Source organism: Lepidochelys kempii, chromosome 1, assembly GCF_965140265.1.
Source record: "Lepidochelys kempii isolate rLepKem1 chromosome 1, rLepKem1.hap2, whole genome shotgun sequence".
Classification (NCBI taxonomy): domain Eukaryota; kingdom Metazoa; phylum Chordata; order Testudines; family Cheloniidae; genus Lepidochelys; species Lepidochelys kempii.
The window spans coordinates 112,359,682-112,387,538 of NC_133256.1; the positions used below are offsets into that span (position 1 = coordinate 112,359,682).

Below are 27,857 nucleotides of genomic sequence, written 5' to 3' on the forward strand. Positions count from 1 at the left end.
GACTAGATCTCCAACTGCCTTTCTTTCTGGAAACTGGGAAATACGTCAAGTAAAAAACACTTATTTGGTACTGAAGAGCAACCCGCTTTATTGCTCTTTGCTGTAAGAGATTCCACTTCTCGTCTGAGAATGTTCTCATAAAAGTGGTCTCCGAGAGTGAGGAGGGAAAGGGGGTTTTGGAGGAGGTATAGGTACAAACTCTATTATACAGCCAGAATGGATAATGCTGACCATCATTTCTTCATTGTTATTGCACTCCAGGTGTTGAAAAGGAGTACTAGTGACCCCCAAGGAGTGTGCTGGCAGTCAGGACATGTTGGACTTAGTGGTTTATAGCTCCCGTCAAAAATAACGTTTCGCTGAGGGCTGGGATTGGAATGAGGAATCTGCTGCAGAAGAAGCAGGTCTTTTGAACTCGCTGACTATTAGGGGTTGCTCATAAGGTCTCAGGTGGAAGAACTGTTGAGCCATCAGTCTATCTACAGTCTACCTGTATCATTGAAGGTGGAATATTCTCTTCAGGGTAGGTGCATATATGCCCAGGGAGCAGAGGATGGCCCTGGAGTCCTTTAAAGTGTGTAAGGACTTATCCATCTTCTGATTAAACAGATGAGTCTCACTGAAGGGAAGATCCTCAGTGGTGTACTGGACTTCCCTGGGATGCGCTAAAGTATGAAGCCATGACTCCCTGTGCATCAAAATTCTCTGAGTTCTGGATGCATGGAGTGCATGCATACCCACAGTGGAATACAGACAGGGACCAGCACTTGAAGAAGAAGCCTGAGTTGCACACAAATGCCCATATGGTGCTCCAGGCAGAGAAGCATTGTGAGATCATAGGTAACTCAACCAGTCATTATTCGCTCCGTCCATTGCATTTTCATATGTCAATCCAGGGCTTAAATTCAGCTGGAGCCATCCAGTGGGGCGCTCCAGTAAATATTTTGAAACCTGCAGAAGCCCTGGTGTGAGCAGAGCCCCAAACCTCAGCGCGCACCGCGGGGCAGAAGCCCCATGCCCCAGCGCCTTCTGTGAGGCTGAAGTTCAAGGCTCCAGGAAATACTGGGGGGAATTTAAGCCCTGCTTCAATCCCATTGGTGAAATGAATCAGCAAATGGAACTGCTGGTCAGGACTGAGGTGCTTTGCCAGACTACTGGGGGTGTGAAGGTTTAGGACTGGAAGATTGGGGGCTCCTTCAGATCAGGAGCTATATTGGTTGAGTAGGAGTGAGACTCGAGAGTTGCACTGTAGCTCCATCCACACTGTGCCTAGCTCAGGCAAGATCATTTACCTTTGCCCAGTCACAAGTGTTTTAGTTCATCTAAACAGTATCCATTTGGTATTGCAGGCAGAGAGATTTGTCAAGGGGAGAGATGACCAAGAAGGCAGCAGAATTAGGGTGGGGGGACGGCACACCAGGAGCTTGTGGGGAGAATGGAGGAATGCATTGAGCCCCTCATCTGTGCAATGTGGTTGGCCTACAGAAAGAACGAACTCCGTCATCCGTCTAGTTAGTCATACATTTGTGTTTGTTTGTTTGTTATACACACTAAATTCCCCTTCCCACATCTTCCCTCCACCATTCAACCCCCTCTGCCCACAGCAATCCCTAGCTTTAGATATAGTGTCCATAAGCCCCTCTCTGCCAGCATTCAACCTCTTCCCTTCATACAAATAAGCAGTTCACACATAAGATAAATAAGTAGCTTCCTGTAGATGTCAAGAAAACAGTGAGGCTTCAGGAGAGATTTAAATGAGGGGAGGGTAGTGACTTTTCAGACCAGCTCAGGAAAGGCATTCCATGCACAGGACAGTGTTGAAGAAAGCTGAGAAACGATTATGGGAGGAGCAGGCAATAAGGGTGTGATTGTCATTCCATATTCTTTATGAAAATACGCTTTTGATATAAATATGACATAACTGAGATATACTTTATGCAAGATGGCTCACGTGAGGTATCATTGGAAAGGTTATGATTTACTATTTATACGATTATCCTATTTATATGCATGTATCATTTCTGTATCTGAAATTAGGAATATTGACTATGTATCTGTATTTCAAATGTGCTACTTTGGGGGATGCCCACTGCCAACACTTCAGATACAACAATGGAAAAGCCAGACAGGGCGGATGGCCCATCAACAAGGACAATGGACTGTAAAAAAAAGCTTAATCTTCCTGTGAACCTGTGGGTCAGCCTGTGAAGAATGGCTACAAGGGCCCCACAGAGTCAGGTGGTCTTGTCACATGATACTAAAACATTACTTGGGACTTCTTTTAACTTTCCACTGTAAGGAAAGGGGGGTCCAACTAGGACACAAAGAAAAGGAGGACTTGTGGCACCTTAGAGACTAACCAATTTATTTGAGCATGAGCTTTCGTGAGCTACAGCTCACTTCATCAGATGTTTACCGTGGAAACTGCAGCAGACTTTATATACACACAGAAATCATGAAACAATACCTCCTCCCACCCCACTGTCCTGCTGGTAATAGCTTATCTAAAGTGATCAACAGGTGGGCCATTTGCCACAAGTCCTCCTTTTCTTTTTGCGAATACAGACTAACACGGCTGTTCCTCTGAAATAGGACACAAAGGACTCCCGCCTTATGCAAATACTATTTAAGGGTGGGGAGTGAGGTAACCCAGGTCATCAGTTCTCCCCTGCTACCCAACCCAAGATGACTGCTGGAAACAACGAAGACTGAACTGGAGGAAAGAACTGAACCCTGCTGGAAGGGCGTTTGGCCTGTGAAGAAGATTATTAGAACCACATTTAGGGTGAGAACATACATGTAACCAGTTTCTTTAGTGTAGTAAGCTTAGTTTGTGTGCTCTGTTTTATTTTCTTAGTAATCTGCCTTGTTCTGTCTCCTACCTCCTTAACTACTTAAAATACACCTTTTATAGTTAATAACTTTATTTCTGGTTTATAATATAACCCAGATTATATGATTTCTAACTGGGAGAATGAGAAGTTGTGTATACCCTCCTCCACACTGGAGGGAAGAGGCTAATTTCTTATAATTTTGGTTTTGTACTCCAAGGGAGGGTGGACATCTGGGTGCTGTGGCAAGCTCCTTAAGCTGAGCCTTCCCAGAACGGATCTCTGGCTCTCTGTGCAGCGGGGTGTGGCCCTGCCTGTGTGCTTGGCTGGAAAACGCTGGGGAGCCTATCCCAGCAATGTGAGGTAAAGGGAACTCAGGCTGGCAGAATAGTCTGACTCGGTGTGCTTGGTGTAATCACAAGGATTCCATTCTTTTCCAAGGTTATATGTTGAACTTACATTAAATGATCAGTATAAAACTTACCACACTGATGACAGCAAGGGGCAAAAAGCATCTGAAAATCATGTTCACAATACTTCCTTCCTTCAAACTGAAAATGGGAAACAAACTGGAAATTAGAGGAATAAAAAGTGTACTTCACATTTCACATCAATAATATACATACCATCACAATACTATATCATTCCCAGATGCAATTAAACTGTAAAAGATGACTTGGCTATAACAAAAATGAGACATACAGAAACAGTTTTTTGTGGTAGACAAACTGATCAACCCCTTGCATACTAAATCTATCTACCTTACGTTAACATTAAGCATGCAATATATTATTTGTTACAGTATTAACTCTGCTTTTAAAAAACTGAGAGTCTAAAGCTTTTGCTCTTTGTTATCATTTACAGTTTGTCAGACAATATTTAAGTCAGACAGGATACACAAAATCTGATGCAACATACAGTGCTACTGGCAGGAATTAACCTTTGAATTACTGGATCAACTTATAAACGCCTTTCCTACTAGGAAGCATTTTCTCTGAACCCCTCTGATCTCCTCTGCACTCTGCACTTCCTGAAAGAATGGTGCTACATATTGGAGGAAATAAGTGCAGGAGAATGTTCATGTCAAAAATCTCTGCAATTTACTGCGCAACACAACTTTCCAGCTCAGTAGTATAACGTACAGAAAAATGTAGGAAGAGAACTTCCATTCAATTAATCTGAAAAACTGATGAGGCTAAGGAAGTTCATACCTGATCTCTTTCTCAACAAAGTTCTAGATTTGGAGCTTCAAACTGGCCTGTTACAGAGTTTGAGGCTAGACACATGGCTTGAATTTAGATCAGAACTTTCTCAAAGTCCAGGGTGGTTCAGACGTGATTTTCTGGTTCAGGCTCGTCTTCACAGAAACAGACGGGAAATGATTTCAAGGAAGTGAAGGTAGTGCTGTAGAACAACTACTATAATAATATATAGGCAAACATGGCTTGGAATGAAGGGGAGAAACTGCTCATGTATGGGTGCCTTCAGGCACCTCATAACCCAGGGGACGACAATCTGCGGCTCCAGAGCCGCAGGAAGCTCTTTGGCTGCCCCCTTGCGGGCAGCTGTTTTTTGAGGGGGTGCAAGGTGCAAACTCTGGCTGGGAGGCACTTACCACAGGCAGCTCCTGGCCAGCAGCGCAGCAGGGCTCTGGCCCCACGCCTCTCCCAGAAGCAGCTGTCTCCTGGCAAGTCTCTGCGTGCCCTTTGGCGGGAGGGGGCCAGCAGGTCTCCATGCGCTGTCCATGCCCACAAGCACCGCCCCCGCCCAGCAGCGTATTAATGACAAGGCCTAGGCCTAGGGCGGCAAATTTATAATAGCAGCCAGAGGCTACTTCCCTCAGCGCCAGTTTGCGCCCTCTGCCCCCGCCCCAACTCCACCCCTTCCCCACCCCCATTCCCCACCCCCTCCCTGCCCCTATTGGTCTGCTTCCCCAAATCCCTGCCCCGGCCCCGCCTCCTCTCCTGAGCGCGCCACATTCCCGCCTCTTCCCCGCTCCTTCGCAAAGCTGTTTCGCGCACAAGCACTGACAGGGAGCGGGGAGAAGCAGGACCCGGCAGCGCGCTTAGGGAAGGAGGCGGAGGCGGAGTGGAGGTGAGCTGGGACAGCAATTATTTCAGGGCCTAGGGGCAGCAAAATCTTTAATCCGCCACTGCCCCCACCAATGGGAGCTGTGAGGACAGTGCTGGGGGCAGAGGCAGTATGCACAGCTGCCTCCCTTGAACCAGGGGCACGCAGAAACGTGCCAGCCACTTCCGGGAGCAGCGTGGGGCCAGAGCCCTGCTTCACCGCTAGATGGGAGCCACCTGTGGTAAGCACCTCCCAGCCACAGCCTGCACCTCGCACCCCCTCCCGCACCCCAACCCGCTGACCCAGCATAGAACCACCTCCTGTACCCAAGCTTCCTCCCAGACCCCACAACCCCCTTCTGCACCTCAATCCCTTACCCCAGCCCAGAGCCCCCTCCTGTTTATATTCAAATCAAATGGCAGAAGTCGCATTAGAAGTATTGGTGAGTGGTGATAATTTTAATATACTCAATTATTATTAGTTGATAAATTCTAACTCTACAAGGAGCTTTGCGTGTGATGCGGGTCTCGAAATATTTTGGTCAAAGACAAAAACAAAAAATGGCTCTTCTTCTTTGAAAGGTTGCCGATCCCATCGTAACCAGATGCAAATGCTAACTATGTTAAAACTAGACATCTCATTATGTTTACTATAAAATGTTCGGTATTTTACAAATTGAGACAACCATTAAAATGGAGTCAATAGGAAGCATTTTCAACTGGAAACTAAAAAACAAAACAAACAGTGAATATTAAGCATAAATTAGGAATAGTATAACATTTACACATTAGCTCCTGTATATTACTCTATTATGATTCTCTAAGGATCAGAGAATTTTTATCTTTATGAACCATTATACAGCAGGGTGAGTCACACTGAACTGTCTAGCAGGGTGGCGATTTTATGATGCAGACTGCTCTCCACTATCAACTTGAGATCCCAAGCTTAGTTCTCATGCTGAACGTCACTGCGGGCACTAGAAATGAAAAGCCAGTGTTCTACAGTGAGTCATCCAACCTGTCTGATGTTAGCACAAATCAAATATGCCAAACACTCAGTAACGTCATACAGCATAATGCTATAAAACAGATTATGTATAAGAGTTGGAAAGGATCTGGACATGAACATATAAGAGTATGAAATCTGAATGCTTCCTGTTTTGTGTTATTGAGTGATACAATGGAGCTCTATCTATACATGTTAACTCTGTTTGGGGATCATTGCCACTGCACGCAAATCTACATACGCCCAACCTGAAGCAAATACTCACCAGCAACCACACACCAAAAACACTAACCCAGGAACCTATCCTTGCAACAAAGCCCGTTGCCAACTGTGCCCACATATCTATTCAGGGGACATCATAGGGCCCAATTACATCAGCCACACTATCAGAGGCTCGTTCACCTGCACATCTACCAATGTAATATATGTCATCATGTGCCAGCAATGCCCCTCTGCCACGTACACTGACCAAACTGGACAGTCTCTACGTAAAAGAATAAATGGACACAAATCAGACGTCAAGAATTATAACATTCAAAAACCAGCTGGAGAACACTTCAATCTCTCTGGTCACTCGATTACAGACCTAAAAGTCACAATATTACAACAAAAAAACTTCAAAAACTGACTCCAACGAGAGACTGCTGAAAAAAGTAGAGGAGACTCTTCTTCCCCATCTCTTTTGGTTTTTGTAATCTTACTTGTTAGTTTGTCACTTTAGTAGGTACAAAGTTTTCTGATTCTCAGAAATGTGATTTTCAAGTTGACATAGTGCCTTTAGCTGTGATCCTACATTTCTGTCCACCTGGCGAGGAATGCAGGACTCCTAGACCCGTAGGGAATTCCAGACTGTTACAGGCCTGGTGTAAAGCATGACTTGGATGGTGGCCATCTTAATAAAAAGTGTAAGCACTTTTGCAACCCTGCTTTCAGGAAATATTACTCTACAGACAACCTTAGATCTTTCAAATATACTGCAAACTTGACAAATCATTATCGATCAAGCAGTTTGTGCTCCAGAAAGATCCCAGGAGAAAGTATGTTTCCAGAATCACTGCAAGTGATCTGGTTCATACACAAGAAGGGGACACAAAAGTAATTTATTCCTGTCTCTCTCTATTTGGGAAATTGTGTTCTCCCTCAGATATAGAAACACCTAAAAAGAGCATTTGGTAGAAAAATGTCTGCAGAGATACTCTCTGCTGGTAGTAGTAGTAGGAATTCGTATGGTTTATTTTTAAGTTGGACCAATTAGCACGTATTTGTATCCCTATAACAGATGCTTTGACAAGAGCAAAATAAAGCTGACAGGCATTCATGGACCACCACCCAGGACTGGAAAATTATTCTTTAGAGCTCCTGAGATCAAACAAGACACTGGGAGGTTCTATTGAGCTCAGGCCTGAAGGAACTCTCATGTTCAGTCTATCCTCCTGCTAATTGGAAGTGAAAGCTAGATGCACAAGGGAACTCGAGTGCACAGAACTGTTCTGTGTAGCATAACGAAGCTCAATGGCTCTGTCATACACAGAACACAAGAGTGCATCAAACCATAGTAAACATTATAGGGCCTCTATTTCTTCACACTAGTGGGGTGAGTCTATAATGAGGTTGAGGGCCCATTCCTTAAAAGGCTCAAAGTGAGCAACACACTTGAACTATATAAAAAGAGGTAGCCTGCTGTTAACCAGAAATATCCCGTTAACTCCTAAGTTTCTGACTTGTAACAAAAGGAATATTTCATTTGCAGAAAAAGTAAAAATAAACTGAATAATGAAGCAGCTGGTAACATACAATTAAGTGCAGCACTGTAGTGCACTATCAGAAATCCACAAAATAAATGCATATTTACCCACCTTTTCTGATCCTGCATCCAGCATTCAATAATATAAACTGTACAACTCAGGATTTATTGTGAAGATGGCAGTTTAACAAGATGCACAACAGATGCTGCTTAGTTTACTAAGATTTTAATTTTTTTATTTTGTTTTGCTTTATTTTTAACATGTAAGTTGATTAGAGAATTCGTATTGCATAGGGTTAATTTAATGGCTATTTTATATATATATATTTAAAATTGAGGGTGTTCAGTTATATATAATTTTAAATCTAGATGGACTCCAAAAATCTGTCATACTTGTTTCTAATAACAGGAACACAGAAATATAGGAATTGCCAAATTACGAGACTGGATCAGAACAGTGGTCAACTTAGTACAGTATTCTGTCATCAACAGGGACCAGTACCAGATAGTTCAGAACAAGGTTCAAGAAACCCTGCAGTAGTTAGTTATGGTGTAAGGTGCCCCAGGGAAAGTTTACTCCTATTCCCCAACAGTAGAGGTTATATTATGCCCTACAACATGTTAAGGGTTTATATCCCTTCCGAAATTCCTCAGGGTATTTCTTTTACCGTATAATTACTATTATAACTTGGATATTCTTACTATCCATAAATGTCTAATCCTTTTTGGACTCCTTCTCAACTTCTGGCCTCAAGGAGATTGCAGTGAGTTCCACAAGCTAGTTTTGCATTGTGTGAAAATATAATTCCCTTTACAAGATTTGAATTTGTCTTTCAATTTCAATTAATGTCTCACAGTATCAGACAGGGTGAACAGAAGTTCCCAATCTATCTTCTCTGTACCAGTCATTGTCTTCTACACATTTATCAGGTCCTCTCTCATTCCTCTCAGCTAGGATTTTCAAAGGAGCCTAGGAAAGTTAAACACTGAAATCCCACTGAAGTTCTAGCTCCTGGGGCTCTTCTGAAAATCCTAGCACATCTCTCTGATAAACATGCCAGTCTTTTCAATATCTTTACGTATGAGAGCTTATCCATGCCTCGGATCAATCTCAGCACCCATGCCTGAACTCCCTCTATTTTTGTTTTATCCTTATCCGATCCAATCTGCGCATAGTATTCCAGATGAGGGCATACCATTGGTTTATACACTGGCATTATTTTACTCTCCAGTTAGTCTCCATTCCATATGTATCTTAACATTTTGTTTGCTTTTTAACCCCTGTGGCTGCACAGTGAGTGGAGGTCTTCCTGGAGCTGGCTGCGGTAATGTTCTGCTCTTTTTCCTGTTAATACAGAATGCACTTAGGTATATGACTAGATGAAATTAGTTCATGAATTATGAAAAAAATCTTTGGTATAAAGCTTGGTTAAAATATGGGTGTTTAAATACATATTAGATAAAAATGTGATGGTTAGTGTACCTATTTTATAAAATTTAAGAGTTGTGGTAAGGGCACTTAAATGTAGTTGTGAACTAGCAGGCAAAGCAGCTACTTCTCTCAGGAGAAACCTTGCTATATCGCAATTAAAGAGGAAGACAGCAGAGTCTTCTTCGTGGCTTCTGCTAAAGATTTTACTCCTCCATTAAGTGCAGAATTGGGTCCTCGGATTGAAACCATATTGTACAAACACTGCAAATAGTACTCACACAAGTAATCAATGTACCAACATTATCTGCATTCCACATCGCTACTCTACCTGATTTAAATAAGACTACTTGTATGTTGCACCTGTGTGGAAATGTTTTAAGGATTGGGCCGTAATCTACTAATTTAGGGAGTGCCACATTATCAGCCACAAAACTCTGAAACAGCTAACTTAATCAGCACTCATTCCTGAAGCATTTCCCATAGTCTGACTTGATTCTACCTTGCAAAACTCCACACACACAGTAAACAAATTTTGGGGGGGGGAACAAGCAAGTAAAATATTGATTTCATTAAAATATTGTAAATTGAGGTTAGTAGAATTTGTGCCTCCACTGGTAAATTTTCGTAACAATTTTGCAAGCATGTCTCAAATGCAAAATGTGTTCATAGTGAAGGAAGAATGAGTAACTTGCACCAAGTTACCTTGATATTGCTCACATGTCAGTTACTCAGTTCCATACCCTTGCATGACAATTGCTTTTAAATGTTCTACAAGTGTTGGCTGCAGATTTTTTTAAAATGCCCGAAGAGCAATAATTGTTGCCTCAAAGAAGGCAATAACGTCCAAACACAAAGACCAAGACTTTTTTTCCCCTTTAAATATGTGCCCCAGTTAGGCTCCGAACTATGTGAATCAAATTTTCAAAAATGAAACTGATGGGTGCTTTGAAAAATTGGGCCACTTACTTACGAACCTCAATAAGGATTTAGGGCTCTGATCCTGTTCCCATTGAAATCAACGGCAATGGTAACCTTGAGTTCAGTGATGCAAGATAATGCCGTATGTGCCTAACTTAAGCACCCATTCTTTGAAGTCTCATCCCCAATATTTTAATAATACTTTGTCCTTCTACAGCACATTCTTCCAAAGTTTCACAGACAAGTTCATCATCACATGCCCTTCCTAGCTAAGAATTATCCTCATTTTACAGGTTTCAGAGTAGTAGCCGTGTTAGTCTGTATCCGCAAAAAGAAAAGGAGTACTTGTGGCACCTTAGAGACTAACAAATTTATTAGAGCATACGCTTTTGTGAGCTACAGCTCACTTCATCAGATGCATTCAGTGGAGAATACAGTAGGAAGATACATATACACACAGAGAACATGAAACAATGGGTGTTACAAACAGTGTGTATGGTAACACTGTGGGGGAGGGGGGGGCGCAGAGGGCTCTGCGTGTTTCCCTCACCTGTGGGTACCTCCCCTGAAGCTCCCACTGGCCACACTAACCCGTTCCTGGCCAATGGGAGCTTTGGGGAAGGTACCCACAGGCAAGAGCAGCGTGCAGAGCTCTCTGCCCCCACCCCCCACCTCCACCCCTCGGGGCCCCAGGGACGTGGTGTGGCCGCTTCCCGGAGCGGTGCCACAGGGGTGGCAATCCCACAGGTCGGATCCAAAGCCCCGAGGGGCCGGATCCGGCCCGCAGGCCGTAGTTTGCCCACCCCTGGACTAGATGATCACAGTTGTCCCTTCTGGCCTTAGAATCCATGAATAAATCACATCCATTGGCTCCTGTGTTTCTTCCAGCTTGGCCAGACAATCTGTGCTTTCACACCAGAGACAAGAATGTTAAGGGAGACATTAAATAGATAATGGGGGAGGGGAGAGGCATTTGCTTCATTCTTGATGCAAAGAGCCTAGATACATCCAAACAACACAGGGGCACTTGCTTATGCTCTTTGAGACTATTCACATATGGCTGTGTGTGAGCACTAAAGGGATTTTAACCTTTTTGGGTTAGGTGTGAACATAGGCTGAGTTGTGATTTAAGCCCTTTTTTCTACTGTGCCACTAAAATGATACCCAAGAACTGCTCCAACATCTGAGGATTTGCAGAATTCCTGCAGGATTGGATCCTCAAGCCAGCCAAAGAATAACAAATTCTCAGCAAGCTCACAGCAATCAGCTTGCCCCAGTCTCCTCTCCTACCAGCCAGTATGCTGCACGCACTCCTTCCAGATACCTTCTGGCAACTACTACAGTATGCCCCAGATATAGATCTCATCCTGATCAAGTCCCAGTTAATGGCTTCTACCCAATTGCCTCTTCAAACCTGTTCTCCTTCCCTTCTCCCAGTAGCCTTGCCTCACTCTGTTATTTATTTCTCTGTGCTTGACTGTCTCTTTCCCATCCACTTCTCCACCTCTGCCCAGGCTTGCCCTTCCCTACCTCTGCTTTTGCAGCCCTATAGTTCTCAGTACTCTTTTCCCCCTCACAACCAGGCATCCTCCTGCTTCCGGATGCTTTTCCCCTCCTTACCTAGCAGTTTGTGCTGCTCTGAAACCAAGCTCCTGCTCCCACTACTCCACTCAATAGCCCAGCTCACCTCCAGTTGTATCTCCTTCACTCTTGAATTAGAAATAGAACCAGTGAAAATAAAGATGCAAGAGATGCGTTTGGTGGAAAGTCCAAAGATTCTGACTGTACAGGAAAACAGGAAGGGCCAGGGGACGTGGCAAGAGTGTTAACTGAAATAATAATATTGCTTCTTTTCACACTGCATCATGTCAGAAGCACCTTAGAAGTGCTAGACAATGTGAATAGGTTAGTAAGAGCTGGTTTATTCCATTCTGAGATTGTAATGTGACATAAATCTTTCCATGCTGCTGCTCTAGGTATTTTATGTGATTACACGGGATTGTAAGCATTTGGGCAGTGACCCTACCTTTATCCATTTTGTAAAGTGCCCCATACATTTAAAGTGGTGAATAAAGGGTTATTATATATAAACTAAGACATAAAATAACCATTAAATAGAAGTATCTATAATGGACCAGTATTTAACGGCTGTGATTGGGCTAGGATTGCCTCGTGGCAAAAGCACGGGACTGGGATGAAGGAAATCTGAGTTCTAGTCCCATTGTGGCCACAGACTTCCTGTGTGGCCATGGAAAGTCACTTAGAATAGGATTTTCAGAAATGCACAAGAGAGTTAGGCACTTTGAAAAATCCTTCTCAAACTTTCTAAGCCTCCATTCCTCATCTGTCAAATACCGTATGGACAATACTTGCCTATCTCCCAGGCGTTAGCCTGTCCTACACAAATCACTCAATATTTTCTAGACTGGTCAAAAGCTCTTTCTAAGGTCACTTTGTACTAGGTGAAAATAGCCCACCCACAGCCTGAATCCCCATGAAAGAGAAAAGAGGTTGGGAAAATTGGATTAAAATTAAAATATACATTTGACCTGAGAGAACATACATTTTAGAAAAATATGCTAAAGCGCCCTTAAATTCAATGTTTAACGATTGATTTAGAATATCCCCAGATTGCTATGCCAAGGAACTGCATAACAAAAGTGATACAAGTTCTGACAGTATAATACAATGGAATGAGCAAAGCATTAACTCAGAATTGTTTTAGTTTTATTAGTTTAAAATGCTAAACCTTATTAGAAATGGTCCTGAAGTAGTATACCTGATCCAAATCCCATCATACTCTTGGTACATTCAAATCTGAATCTGAACAGCACGTCATGGGCTCATCTCTAATAGAAACACTCTGGGTGAAATCCTGGCCATAATGAAGTCAATAGGATCAGGATTTTACTCTCTACATTACATTTCATTTTAGTAGCTGTGTTTTCTGCGTGCTTCCAGTACAACGTACATAATGTGTCTTTATAGGCAAAACTCCTCCACTCCCACATTATGTACGTGTCATAGAAATGTCCCATAATGTGTCTTTAAAGGCAAAACTAGAAATGTCTCTACTTCTTTCTGCCTCTGCTGGATATTTCTTTTCAAAGAATGCTCCTACCATTCTGTGATAATATTTTATAAACAAATGAACTATCAGTATTTATCATTTGTACATTATAGAAAATAAAAGCCAAGAAACTCATGGGAGAAAAACATTTTAAACACCTTACCTCATAAAAGAGCCCTTCAGGGAACTGCTGAAAGCACTGGGCACACACAAAACACTGTTCATGGTACAGTTCACCATTGCTGTTAACAATCTTCTCAGCAGGTGCAAAGCCCCCTTTGCAGCGCTCACATATGGCATTTGCAAGAGCATTTGCCATATTACTGTAACAAAAAACAAACCAAAAAGAGATTGTTGATCTTTTCTAAAATGAGGGGATAAAGAAAAAGGAAACACTCAGTTCCACTGATTTGATTTCATTTGTCTTTTGAAAAGCCAACTGTCCCGATCAAACTTCCACTGAAGTCATAGAAATCTTTCCACTGACTATAATGGGAGTTGCAGCAGTCCCTTAATGGAGGAAAAAGTTGTGAGATGTTTCAATTCTTTTTCTCAAAGCAGCACCCTATTCTAAGAAATTTTGGTCAAAAATGTATGTTCAGGCTTGTATGAGGGGAAAAAAATAGGTTATATTTTCATTCAATCAACCACTACAAGAAAGAAAATGGAAATAAACAAATTACAATGATTATGGAAGACAAGAGCCAATTTCATCAGTAATTAAAGATGTTTCCCTATCTGAGATCAAAGCAAGAATATTGTTCTGAAAGTGAATATCAATTCAAAATATCTGAGGCATCAATAAAAAGGATAGAACATATTTAACATAACTGCTATGGCAGAAATAATCAAGAGGTAAGGAATGGTACATGGTAAAAAGTGTTCTTTAGATTTATCCATTTTGAAAAATGACTTGAAGCTACATGGAATTTGAATAAGAGATTAGGAAAACTTCCAAATAATGCTTGGGTGTGCTTCTTAAAGGCATGTAGTAATAACATTATAATACAACATTTGCAAATATCAGAGGGACTAAACTCTAACTTTTAAGGACAAATCCTCATCTGCAATAAATCAACACAGCTCCTTTGCAATCAAATGAGGAACTCCTCTAAAATTTCAAATTCCATGCTTGATTTTTCACACTGCAAGAGGCTTTCTTGCTTAAATCTAAATTCTCAAAACTTAAGTCTTTGAGACTAAGTTTTGTACTAAATACTTATCTGTAAAATGGAGAATGCACAGGACAACTCTTAATTTTCATAATATCTGACAAATGTTAATAAAACATGTTCTAGAGTGTATATAAGAACAATTTCAGGTATTCTAATTTGTTGGTAATCTGATTTGATCCAAACAATCAGAAATTTAGAAAACAATCTCTATTTTATTCTTCAAAAATAAACATTTTATTGTTCAGAAAAAAAATCATGCTCTATCTATAAATATAAAAGGCTCAATCCCACACAAGGTGCTGAGTGCCCGTGACTCCCATTAATTTCCCATTAATAGGAGTTGGAGGATGCTCAGCACTTTGTGCAGAATCAATCTGATACAAAGTACTAGCAAGTATACATTTGATTAAATAGTTGAAAGCTGCTCTATTCCTTATCCTGTTGTACCACACAAAAGGCTAACCCCTGGTTAAAGAAAGACTTGACTAGTTATTATTAATGGGCTGCTTTTTTCTATTCTACAGCACTTTACAGAAAAAGGGGTCTTCCAGAGAGATACCTGCATGAACAAAATCCCTGACAAAGAGTATTAAACCAAGAACATTTTATCCCACAGGGGTTTCAGTCAAACATATACAAAAATAAATGCTTGGAGCGAACAGCTGTGTTTAAGCTGCATATCTAACTGCCTTTCTCCACAATCTATTTCCATCAAAACCATTGTGCTTTATGGAAGAGAACTGAATCGCTTAATTTGTCATACCCAATAACAGAATAAACTGGATTTGACGCGAATATTGATCACAATATAAACTGTGACCTTTCTTTAGAGCTCAACAGCTCTTGAATACTAAGCATGATAAAAGAAGACTACAGCTTAGAATTCAACTTTCAGCATTTGTCAGATATGAAATAATCTAGGCAACAGCATAAAATGAAGAAACTTGGAAAATTACAGCTTCAAGCAAAACAAAGCCTTATAACCCTCCTTTCTCCCAAAAAATGCACAAATATTTCTTCACTTTCCTTTGAGAAATATGTATTCCTATAGCACTACTGATGAATGTAGAATGGTTTTCTATTGTTACCAATGGGACAGTATACATTTCCCCCATAACTTACAGAACCTAAAATCAGAAGTCTCACAGAGCACATAGTCTATTTTACAAATCCAATCTAATACGTGTAATTGAAATAAAACTTACTGAAATTAAAGTATGGTTTTGTTTACAGCAACTGTTGCAAGTTTTAGTAGAGATCAAAACTAGAAATATATCATAGGAATAGTAAGGTTTACATTAGAGAGTGGTTCAAACACATTCTACATGAAATTTCACTGAAAAAAAACCAACTTCAGATTTTAAAATGATTTTACCACAGTAACATCCCAACCTGAAAAAGTGAACTTACAATCTTGCATAAAAGTCACAAAATTCTTTGTATACTTTTATGTCACTGTGCCTACGTTGTAATTTTGACACTGCTTTCTCGCCTTCATTTCCATTGGTATTATGGACATCATGAATACCCCTGTGTGGAACTTCTTCATTCTCTGGAATCATATAGGAGTGAGCTCTGTTTTGGAATTCCATATTTTCCATAATTGGAAATCCAATTAATTTAATTCTTATTTAAAAAAAAAATCAACTGCTACAGTGCAGAGAAGCTGCAGACAATAAAGTTGTGAGAAACAATATGCGGGACTTCCCCTTGTTCCCAGCAAAGTGATTTACTTCCACAGTTTCACATCAGTTAGCCAGGCTTGCCGAGCTCTCTGCTAGAGTTTCAAGTTAAAAGTTCACCAGCAGAGGAGTTACAATGACATGCTGTGATTTGCTAAGATCCACTGGAACGCATTCCATTACAAGATGGTAAATCAAACTTGGGAAGTACGTACAGTCTTCACTATCTATTGCTGATAATAAGAATTCCATTCAGACATAGAAGAGCTATTTTATGATAAGCATACATGACTCAACATATTCACTGTCAAACTCATCAACAGTTACTATTTATTGGGGAAAATGATTCCAATAATACTGTATCATGAACACACCAAGAAAAGTATTCTATATCATTAGATACAGATTGCTTTAAAGTTCTGTTAGACTAGATTGTAAAATTAGTCTTTTACAATGTGTGCGCCTTATGTATCTTCTCAGTCAAATGTGCTGAGTTTACTGATAAACATTTTTCTTTCTGCCAGCATTGCAGAGAAGATATAGCTATAAGTGGATCGGTTATTTTCCATTTTGTCTCACACATCATTAGCTGAACTGCCAAATAAGTTCCAGTTGCTGATGTAAGAAGCAGAAACAAATAATCTTGATTTTCAGTTACCAAGTTGTGTTTACAGAACTGCACTGACAGATAAATCCCATATAGATCCGAAAGCTGAATGAATTTAATATGGCTATTAGGGAAGGGAGCAGGGGAAGCAGATTATAAGGATGTCAATCATCCTATCATCACAATGTGAAGCTCAAATGTGGCGGCAGCGTGATGAGAGGAGGCAGGATTCAATGCTGAGGCTGCTGGAGGACCAAACCAGTATGCTCCAGTGTATGGTTGAGCTGCAGCAAAGGCAGCTGGAGCACAGACTGCCACTACAGCCCCTGTGTAACCAACCGCCCTCCTCCCCAAGTTCCATAGCCTCCACACCCAGACGCCCAAGAACGCGGTGGGGGGGCCACCGGCCAACCAGCCACTCCACCACAGAGGATTGCCCAAAAAAAAGAAGGCTGGCATTCAATAAATTTTAAAGTTGTAAACTTTTAAAGTGCTGTGTGGCATTTTCCTTCCCTCCTCCACCACCCCTCCTGGGCTACCTTGGTAGTCACCCCCCTATTTGTGTGATGAATGAATAAAGAATGCATGAATGTGAAGCAACAATGACTTTATTGCCTCTGCAAGCAATGATTAAAGGGAGGAGAGGAGGGTGGTTAGCTTGCAGGGAAGTAGAGTGAACCAAGGGGCGGGGGGTTTCATCAAGGAGAAACAAAGAGAACTTTCACACCGTAGCCTGGCCAGTCATGAAACTTGTTTTCAAAGCTTCTCTGATGCGTACTGCACCCTCCTGTGCTCTTCTAACCGCCCTGGTGTCTGGCTGCGCGTAACCAGCAGCTAGGCGATTTGCCTCAGCCTCCCACCCCGCCATAAACATCGCCCCCTTACTCTCACAGATATTGTGGAGCGCACAGCAAGCAGTAATAACAGTGGGAATATTGGTTTTGCTGAGGTCTAAGCGAGTCAGTAAACTGCGCCAGCGCGCCTTTAAACGTCCAAATGCACATTCTACCACCATTCTGCACTTGCTCAGCCTGTAGTTGAACAGCTCCTGACTACTGTCCAGGCTGCCTGTGTACGGCTTCATGAGCTATGGCATTAAGGGGTAGGCTGGGTCCCCAAGGATACATATAGGCATTTCAACATCCCCAACAGTTATTTTCTGGTCTGGGAATAAAGTCCCTTCCTGCAGCTTTTGAAACAGACCAGAGTTCCTGAAGATGCGAGCGTCATGCACCTTTCCCGGCCATCCCACGTTGATGTTGGTGAAACGTCCCTTGTGATCCACCAGGGCTTGCAGCACTATTGAAAAGTACCCCTTGCAGTTTATGTACTCGCCAGCATGGTGCTCTGGTGCCAAGATAGGGATATGGGTTCTGTCTATGGCCCCACCACAGTTAGGGAATCCCATTGCAGCAAAGCCATCCACTATAACCTGCACATTTCCCAGGGTCACTACCCTTGATATCAGCAGATCTTTGATTGCGTGGGCTACTTGCATCACAGCAGCCCCCACAGTAGATTTGCCCACTCCAAACTGATTCCCAACTGACTGGTAGCTGTCTGGCGTTGCAAGCTTCCACAGGGCTATCGCCACTCACTTCTCAACTGTGAGGGCTGCTCTCATCTTGGTATTCATGCGCTTCAGGGCAGGGGAAAACAAGTCACGAAGTTCCATGAAAGTGCCCTTACACATGCGAAAGTTTCACAGCCACTGGGAATCGTCCCAGACCTGCAACACTATGTGGTCCCACCAGTCTGTGCTTGTTTCCCGAGCCCAGAATCGGCGTTCCACAGCATGAACCTGCCCCATTAGCACCATGATGCATGCATTGGCAGGGCCCATGCTTTCAGAGAAATCTGTGTCCATGTCCTGATCACTCACGTGACCGCGCTGACATCGCCTCCTTGCCCGGTATAGCTCTGCCAGATTCTGGTGCTGCACATACTGCTGGATAATGCGTGTGGTGTTTAATGTGCTCTTAATTGCCAAAGTGAGCTGAGCGGCCTCCATGCTTGCCTTGGTATGGCGTCCACACAGAAAAAAGGCACGGAACAATTGTCTGCCGTAGCTCTGACAGAGGGAGGGGCGACTGATGACACGGCTTACAGGGTTGGCTTCAGGGAGCTAAAATCAACAAAGGGGGTGGCTTTACATCAAGGAGCATTTCAGGCAGGACTTCACAGAGGGTTCCAATAAGAAATGGTGCACCTAAGTTATTGTTCTTATTGGAACAAGGAGGTTAGTCTGGCCTCTGATTGATACATGGCTAGATTTACCTCACTGCACCTTCTCTGTGAGTGACTGCAGTGTGACCTAGAGGAATGAGTCCCCTAGACGGGGGAGGGGGGAGAAGCAAATGAGTACAAAACAAATCTGGTCTATTTCTTGTTTTGATCCACTCCATCTATCTTTTACATCTTTGGCTGGCAGCAGACGGTGCAGAAGGACTGCATGCCATGCACATCTCATGGCTGCTCGACAGAAGATGGTGCAGTATGACTGCTATCCATCCTCATCTCTTGCCTGCCCGGCAGAAGATGGTACAGTACGACTGCTAGCAATCCGTATCGCCTGCCTGCTCACCATAAGACAGTTCAATAGGACTGACTGCAGGACTAAAGAGAATGACCTGGTCAAGTCACTCCAAATTTAGTCCCTGCGCCCATGTCTGCCCAGGCACTCCTGGCCGACGCGGCCAGGAGCACCTCGGACATGATGATGACGGCTACCAGTCATATTGCACCGTCTGCTGCCAGAAGGCAATGGGTTCCTGCTACTGTGTAGCAATGCAGTACCGCGTCTGCCAGCACCCAGGAGACATACGGTGACGGTTACCTCAGCGGGCTCCATGCTTGCTGTGGTATGGCGTCTGCACAGGTAACTCAGGAAAAAAGGCGCAAAACGATTGTCTGCCCTTGCTTTCACGTAGGGAGGGAGGGAATGGGGGCCTGACGATATGTACCCAGAACCACGCGCAACAATGTTTTAGTCCCATCAGGCATTGGGATCTCAACCCAGAATTCCAATGGGCAGCGGAGACTGCGGGATCTGTGGGATAGCTACCCACAGTGCAACGCTCCGGAAGTCGACGTTGCCTCGGAACTGTGGAAGCACTCTGCCGAGTTAATGCACTTAATGCACTTAGAGCATTTTCTGTGGGGACACACACACTCGAATATATAAAACCGATTTCTAAAAATCCAACTTCTATAAATTCAACCTTATTCCAGAGTGTAGACATACCCCTAGTAGCAACTGTTTCCAAAAATGAATAGTAAACCATATGTATTTTGCTTTTTCTGCAAGAGGGTTTTGGTATCCAAAGAATTTGCTTGTTAGAGGGAAGTCTGAGAAAGTGAGGAAGGAGAATAGGGAGAAGGAAGTGCGAAAAAATATACAGTTTAGGAACAGCAAGCAACACAGGGGTCTTACAAAAACCCCTGACAAAAATCAAGGGAATTCCATTCAATTCTTTCACTTTTAATAAACGCCAATGTCTTTGAAAAGAAAAAGAAGAATCCATTCCAAAGGGCCTGTCTGCATGACAATTTTTAAACAAATTGGAAAGTATTTTCTGGCATGGCTGGCTCTAAACAGGAGTTGAATCCACACACAATATGATTAAAGAGTCTGTCACCCTTGGCAGAGACCTAGGCTAGTACACTATACCTATTTCAGCAGGTCACACTATTTTGTGCTGCGAGGCAGGACACAGTGGCCAGGTGTATGTAACTGGTTTTGCCAGCTCTCCCTCCTCCAATCTCTCTGCACAGTAGGACACTGTTGAGCACACTGCCCCATGTACTGTTTTGTATCACTTTATGTGCATGTCCTTTGGGTACTCTAGTCACATGCTGAGGCATTACAGAATAGGTGCCCAGATTTGCACAGAACACTCTCTTAGCACATGGTTAGGTAGCATGGGAGGTTCAGATGCACAAACATGGCTGTGGTGTCAGAGAAAATACTGTGCGGACACAAACTGAATCATGTCACTTGTACCCAGTTAAGCTGACTGCGCCTCTAACCAATCACAAAAATCACACTGAAAAATATATTGTGGGCAGGGCTGTTGTCCCACCACCTTAAACTTTGTTTACTGATATTTGACAAGCAAACATTTTTTCCTCCCTTTTTTCACTGTAATTTTGAAGTAGAATATGTGGCATGCGTATGAGAGGAGATAAAAGTTGTAATTGTTTCTTTGGAGCTGTTGTGATATAAAAGGATACTTTAAAAAAACACGTTTTAGAGTCATGGTACCCTTGTTCAACGAACAGTGCTGCTATCACAGTAACATCCATGTGTTCAGTCTCCCTCCTGATACTTGGGCTCAGTGCTACTATCACTGGCTGTGTCCAGACTAGAATACGACGTACCCGCTGACTAGGAATGCTGCGTCTGCCACAGTGGAAGTTCTAGCAAAGACAGGGCTGAGGCTGTAGCACTATGGTCTCATGCCCTTGGTCAGAGGATAGATTCAGAACATGATGCTGGAAAAATTGGGAGCCCTGACTACCTAGCACTTGCACTGCTCCTGCGGAATCTCCATCACTGGAGATCTTTAACAGCAGGTTAGACAAACACCTGTCAGGGATGGTCTATCTAGATAATACTAGTTCTGCTGTGAGTGCAGGGGACTGGACAAGATGACCTCTCGAGGTCCCTTCCAATCCTACGATTCTACTGCTGCACCAATGATGAACAGGCACTGTAGGTATAGCAGCGGAGATGTAGCCACTGTGATGTTCCTTCTCCTCTTCCACATTAGCTCTATTGAAAATGCAGGATCAAAACAAATACAGTACTATAGTAATATTGCAACAGTAGTTTACATAGAGAGGTGGTCTGGTTCTCACTTGGGGCTCTTTTCTTAGTTTAAGGTTTATTTTTTAGATTGGAGGAGTTAAAGAGCATAAATGCAACCTCCTTTAAAAAATGCTCCCTTAAAACCTTAAAACAAAAACCTGTTTGAATTTGAAACCCCCACTCTACCCTAGTATCGCTAGTCTTTTATTAATCTTGCCCCTCCCATATAACCAGGAGCGCTCTTCTCAAGGTGGAATAGTCATGTGACTTCCCAATGACACCTTAGTTGACCCAAAAAAGGTCAGTGTAAACTCAAAAATAGATACATATGTCCAGTGTTTGTGCAGGTAGTTAGCTAGTGCAGCACCTTCTGTTTAAATGATTTAAATGTTCCTCCAATTCAGAGAAATGTACTTAGGAGTTTTAATAGATGTATTAATTACTATTCTGTAAACACACAAGAATTCTATTGTATTCTAGATGCTTTTACAGTTCCTGTCCTCTTCATTCAATAACAGAGTGCTGTTTTGGCATTTAAAAACTGACCGCTGACGGTTGTCAAAGCTCTAGCCCCATAGCTGCAGTCTAATCATGTCAACTAAGGAGTTCAAGAGGAGCACTAAGTCAACATGCCAAAAATCCTAATGAAACTATAAAGTTACCACACGTTTGATGACCAATTTTTGAGTCTTAATATCTCAGTAAGTCATTATTTTGAAAGCAGCAAAACAGAAAAATGAGGAGCAGTTGTGGATTAATCATTTGCCAGAACAGTTTATAAACTAGTTTTTGTGTTTTAAAAGGCCTCAAATCATCTTAAACGGGCAAAACCTCTTGGGCTAGATTCTGTTCTTACATGTACCAGTGTCACTCCATTTCACTGGAACTCCCCTGTACATCTATGCTCTCATTTCCCTGCTCCCCCTCTTGATATCTAAACTTTTCCCAACCATTTTACTTGTTTCCTTCATCCCTTTCCCCAATCTTACTTTGTGACTTCTAATTTGCTCCTCACAGCACCCAAAACAATCTCCCTCTCCTCTTCCACCCAAGCCTCCTCTTCTTGCAAATCCTTCTTTAAAAACACCACTTCCTAAGGGGAGGGCGGGGGGGAGCCAACGGAATTATCTCCTCCTGTCTTCTCATTATTAATCATCTCTTTACCCATTCTCTTCTGTTGTCCTGTGCATTCTTATTTGTCTTTTCTTGTTTAGATAGATAGCAGTGCCAAGCAACCCCTAGGTTACTCTCAGGAGGCTGCCATAAATTGAGGACCCCAGGGGCTCCTCTAAGTCATCCTTTTCAGCTCCTGCAGCAGTCTAGAATCCCAGGAGAGCAAAGGTGGCTCCTCGCCTTCTGTGCTGTGCCAAGAGGCGCAGTACAGAATTTCAGCCTGCCTCTTCTTATCTGTGGGCGTAAAACACTGCGCAAACTTCTGATGCCACAGAAACGTTTTGTAACAATAATGAAAGTGCACCCTGAGTTGCATATCAAAAGTTTGCATGGCACATTAGCCATGTGGCTCCTGTTGTCCTCATTAGGAGTGGTACAGCAAGTGCTACAAAAAATTGTGTTTCCCTCCAGATCTGTGGAGTCCACAAAGGCTGTTTTAATCTTGTTGGCTGGTTTTAGGACCAGATTCCTTAAAGTGACATGACTATAAATGTTAAATAAATACAAGGAGCCTGATTCTGAACTTCTATCAGTTTACACTGCTACGAGTCTGAAGTAACATTGGTTACAATGGAAAGAGACTGATATAACTAAGGACAGGTTTCAGAGTATCAGCCGTGTTAGTCTGTATTCGCAAAAAGAAAAGGAGTACTTGTGGCACTGTAGAGACTAACCAATTTATTTGAGTATAAGCTTTCGTGAGCTACAGCTCACTTCATCGGATGCATATAACTTAACAGAAGTTCTGAAGAGTTCTGTTAAGTTATATGCATCCGATGAAGTGAGCTGTAGCTCACGAAAGCTTATGCTCAAATAAATTGGTTAGTCTCTAAGGTGCCACAAGTACTCCTTTTCTTTTTGTGATATAATTAAGAATCTTACTTGGGAATTTCGCCCTCCAAGAGATTTTGACCATTTACAAGGATTTTTGTGCTTTTAAAACACAAACGTTAGGCAAGGGATTAATCCACAACAGATGAGGCACCTGCATGAGACAGGACCCCAATCGAGGGATTCTAAGATGAACCTTCTGAAAAATCAGATTCATAATGAGGATGCAGATATAACCACAACTGTAATGTCACATAAGGTGATGATACCATGTACACTGTTTTAATTAACAGAAGCTATAACATGTTTGCTACTAAGTTAACACTTCAGTACATGAAGAATTATTTAAAACTGTCTTTTGGTGCTTAGATCCCAAAACTCTCTCGAGTGCTTTGTCTAGTATTAAAACTAGGCTGAATATTTTGGGTATCTGTCTTAGATCAAAGGGCGGAGGGGACTTTTATAGAGAAAGTTCAGCAAGACTTGCTGCCCGTAGAACATTTTATTTCATTCCACAAATAGATGTGCAGAACAGTCAGAGCTCCAAACTAGGTGCTTGGCAACAACAGCTGCCATTGGTGACTTAATTGCATTACAGTGAAATAATGTTGTCTGCTTCATCTGAAAGGCTGCTGTGTCACTGCTGACCTCTTGAAAGTAAAGCTGCTACATTTCTTGTGCAAGGTCAAGTTATTGCAGAGCAGGATAAAAACTCACAGCACAATCCTCCTCCACCACAACCGTGACACACAAAAGGATGATTTTAAATAAATTAATCAGCAGCCTTTGTGCAAGGTTACACAACAGCAGGCTTTGTGCAATGGAACACTCACAAATATACATCCGATATAGCTCACGAAAGCTTATGCTCAAATAAATTTGTTAGTCTCTAAGGTGCCACAAGTACTCCTTTTCTTTTTGCAAATACAGACTAACATGGCTGCTTCTCTGAAACCAACAAATATACAGTCACTAGTTGGAAAAAAGTCATTCAATTTCCTCTGGTTATAAAATAGACATGGCTTTCCAGGACCCTGCATAAAATTCTACACTGCCTTTTTTTAAAGTGCTGAATTGGCTCCTCCTCATCATCATTACATATAAAATTTAATATGGTCTTAAGTGACCAAAAGATTAGTTTTTGTAATTGTTGGGCAAGTGTTCCCTAAATCAAATGGTTCTTACAAATTAATTTGAATAAAGGAGTAATATTCTTTTTCTGGTTTTTTAATTGTAAATTATGGATGGGATTTTCAAAAGTCCTCAACACTGGCCTAAATCTGCTCCCATTTAAGATAATGAGAAAATACCATTGACTTCAAATTAGGTCAAATTTGAGTGTTTCTGAAAACTGTAGTGATGTTTTCACACAGAATTATCTACAGGGCAGAAGACAGACAGCCTTTATCACATAATTTGGTATAAACTTATGCCAGTGTAAACAAATGTGCTTGATATCTGCTACTACAGAGAATTCATTTTCCATTTCCTTACTGGAAGTGAATAGTATAGGAATCTGATAAGAGGCTTCTTCCCAGAAGGATCTTTATAGATCATAATAATCAGTGAAAGTAATCTTAAAATAGAATTTCTGGGAGAGAAAAGAGATATTTCAACAATACTTTTTTTAAAAGATGTTTCAGAAAGTGTTGTATTTTCTTTTGCTGATGAAAAAAGTTTTCTGGCAAATCCCTGCTTTGTGTGAAATATATAGAACATGGGTATTTTTTCTCTTTACACCCTTCTTTAAGTTACCTTTGATTACATTCTTTTTCCTCCCACCACTGTCCCCCATCCAGCGATCCCTGAATACCTTTAGGCCAGCACTCAAAAAATATACCACAACATATCAGAAGTATTTTAACACCTTTGCAGTGAGACATTGCATGACATAGCTTATCCATAAAACAGGCACTCTACACTTACTTGGCTGTGTTGCAAGAACTCACGCTATATTCAACTCTTGCATGTTAGTAAATTTTTAAGCAGTTATCTATATACTAGTGCTTTTTATAGAAAAACATTAGAATCCATTTAGAATTTAATTTTACAGTGTGAACTATAAAAAGTGTCAGGTACTGGCTCCCAATGCTAGACATATATGTATTGACTCAGAGAAGCGAGGTCCTACAGTTGACTGGATAGCATTTTCCCTTTGCGTGTCTGTCTGTTTGTAACAATGTTAGAACACCGCATCTGATCAAAACCAAAATTTCAGGAAATGCTCAAGGCAATAATAGGCAGACCCCTATTGATTTTGGGTAAAAGTGGAAAACTGGAAGCAGGAAACAGGGGTAAGTCTACACTACAATTAAAAACCCAAGGCTGGCCAGTGTCAGCTGATTTGGGCTCACAGGCTCGGGCTAAGGAGTGGGCAAACACTTTTTGGCCCAAGGGCCACATCTGAATGTGGAAATTCTATGGCAGGCCATGAATGCTCATGAAATTGGGGGTTGGGGTGCGGGAGGGATTGCGGGCTCTGGCTGGGGCTAGAAATGAGGAGTTCAGGGTGCGGGAGGGGGCTCTGGGTAGGGGGTGGGGGTGTGGGTAGGGGACGGTGATGGCTCTGGCTGGGGGTGCAGGCTCTGGGGTGCAGGAGGGTGGGAGAGAGGGGTTTTGGGGGTGGGAAGGGGATCAGGGCTGGGGCACTGGAGGGAGTCAGGGGTGCAGGCTCTGGGCGGCACTTACCTCAAGCAGCTCCTGGAAGTGGGCATGTCCTCCCTCCAGCTCCTACATGGAGGTGAAACCAGGCAGCTCTGCGTGCTGCCTCATCCTCAGGTTCTGCCCCTGCAGGTTGCTGGCCAATGGGAGCTGCAGGGGAGGGAGGCACTTGAGGTGGGGGCAGTGTGCGGAGCCCCCTGGTTGCCCCTCCATGTAGGAGCTGGAGAAAGAACATGCTGCTGCTTCTGGGAGCCGTAGGAAGCCATGGCACATGTGGAGTGGGGCAAGCCCGGAGCCTGCTCCCCGGCAGGAGCTCAAGGGCCAGATTAAAACGTCTGAAGGGCCGGATGTGGGGCCCCCAGGCCATAGTTTGCCAACCCCTGGGCTCGAGCCTGGGCTCTAAGAGCCTGCAAGGTGAGTCCCAGAACTGAGGCTGCAGCCCGAGCCCGAGCATCTACACCACAATTAAACAGCCCCATAGCCTGACTCAGCTGACACAGGCCAGCTGTGGGTGTCTAACTGCAGTGTAGACATATCCATAGAGCTCCCTGTATCTAATTAGCAGACCCAGAAGCTTCAACCAGGCCTGTAAAGGTATGTTTACACAGCAAATAAAAACGTGCGGCTAGCTGCCAGCCAACTCAGGCTCCTGGGGCTCAGATTGTAGGGCTGTTTCACAGCTGTGTAGACGTCCAGGCTTGGGCTGGAGCTGCCCAAGCTCCCACCTCGCTGGGTCCTAGAGCCTGGACTCCAGCCCGAGCCCAGACTCCAGCCGAAGCCCCACAAACCCAAGTTAGCTGACATGGATCAGCCCTGGGTGTCTAGTTGGGTGTAGACATACCTTAATTGTCTGTAGATTAAAGAACTGGTTGATGGCAGCTATTAACACTTTCCAACCCAATTCCTCCAATCTCAGTTCTGCCCATCCTCCCAAGAAGAGCTCTGTGTAGCTCAAAAGCTCGAATGCCTATTCTCTCCCTGATCAACAGAAGCTGCTCCAATAAAAGATATTACCTCACCTAGCTTGTCTCTCTAATATCCTGGAATTGACACAGCTACAACTACATTGCACCACATCCTCCCAAGAGTTTAACATGTTGACACCATGAATGACTTACCTCCCTGACAGAAAGAAAAGCAGTAAGAATTGGAGGGCATGGGGGAAAGTGGGCACACACAGAGCACCTAGCATGGGGGGGAGAATGAGAGCCTCAAATGAGAAGAGTGGAGAAGTTGGGGGGCACGCAGGCCCTGGCATGATGGAAGGGGTGAGAGGATTGCAGTGAGTCCCCAAAACAGAGTGGGATGGGAGTATGCCACACAGGAAACTTGTGCGGAGAATGGACGAATGCAAGGAGCCCCTCATGTGTGCAATGAGCTCAGCCTGCAGAAGCTACAAAGCATTTGATCCCACCAGTAAATAATATTTTGATCATAATTTCTCATAACTACAAATACAAATCTGCAATACTGATCTTTATATTTTCTATGAAACTTCATGTCCTAGTGAAATTTGGTAATGCTGGGTTACAGTACTTCCTTTTGAAATAGCAGTTTCCTTTTCCAATACCAGGTATTTAATTCATATAATCTGTCATTACATATTGTCACAGATGCTGTTCCAAACAAAAAGCTTGTCAATTTAAAGGAGAAATTATATTAAATGTTAGTCCTGTATTAGCCATCTTCTTACAGTAGCTACAACTAATGTTTTTATAAGCTGAATGCCATGACCTGAAGTGCTCATCCAGTAGCTATAATTAATATCTTGACTAAACCGAACACCCCGCCTTCCCTGAAAGCCTTCTTGTATGTCCATCTAGTTCCTTATATGGCTGGGATAATTGT

The 27,857-nt window shown here is 42.7% G+C and overlaps 1 protein-coding gene and 1 long non-coding RNA gene across 9 annotated transcripts in view; one reads left to right on the forward strand and one right to left on the reverse strand.

The window, feature by feature from the left end:
• Positions 1-15,587, forward strand: part of LOC140914062 (uncharacterized) — a 46,211-nt gene extending 30,624 nt beyond the window's left edge. The window contains exons 2-3 of the long non-coding RNA XR_012159754.1: positions 2,593-2,785; positions 14,770-15,587. This is a non-coding gene — a long non-coding RNA (uncharacterized lncRNA). The remainder of the gene's footprint in view (positions 1-2,592; positions 2,786-14,769) is intronic.
• LIMS1 (LIM zinc finger domain containing 1) overlaps positions 1-27,857 on the reverse strand; it is a 140,882-nt gene that overhangs the window by 27,056 nt on the left and 85,969 nt on the right. For 7 of the 8 annotated variants that reach the window (XM_073350950.1, XM_073350930.1, XM_073350961.1 and 4 more), the window contains 2 exons: positions 13,234-13,393; positions 3,316-3,382 (listed from right to left, as the gene is read on the reverse strand). In XM_073350950.1, the coding sequence (XP_073207051.1) occupies positions 3,316-3,382; positions 13,234-13,393 (227 nt within the window). The remainder of the gene's footprint in view (positions 1-3,315; positions 3,383-13,233; positions 13,394-27,857) is intronic. The other variant, XM_073351000.1, reaches the window with a different exon arrangement.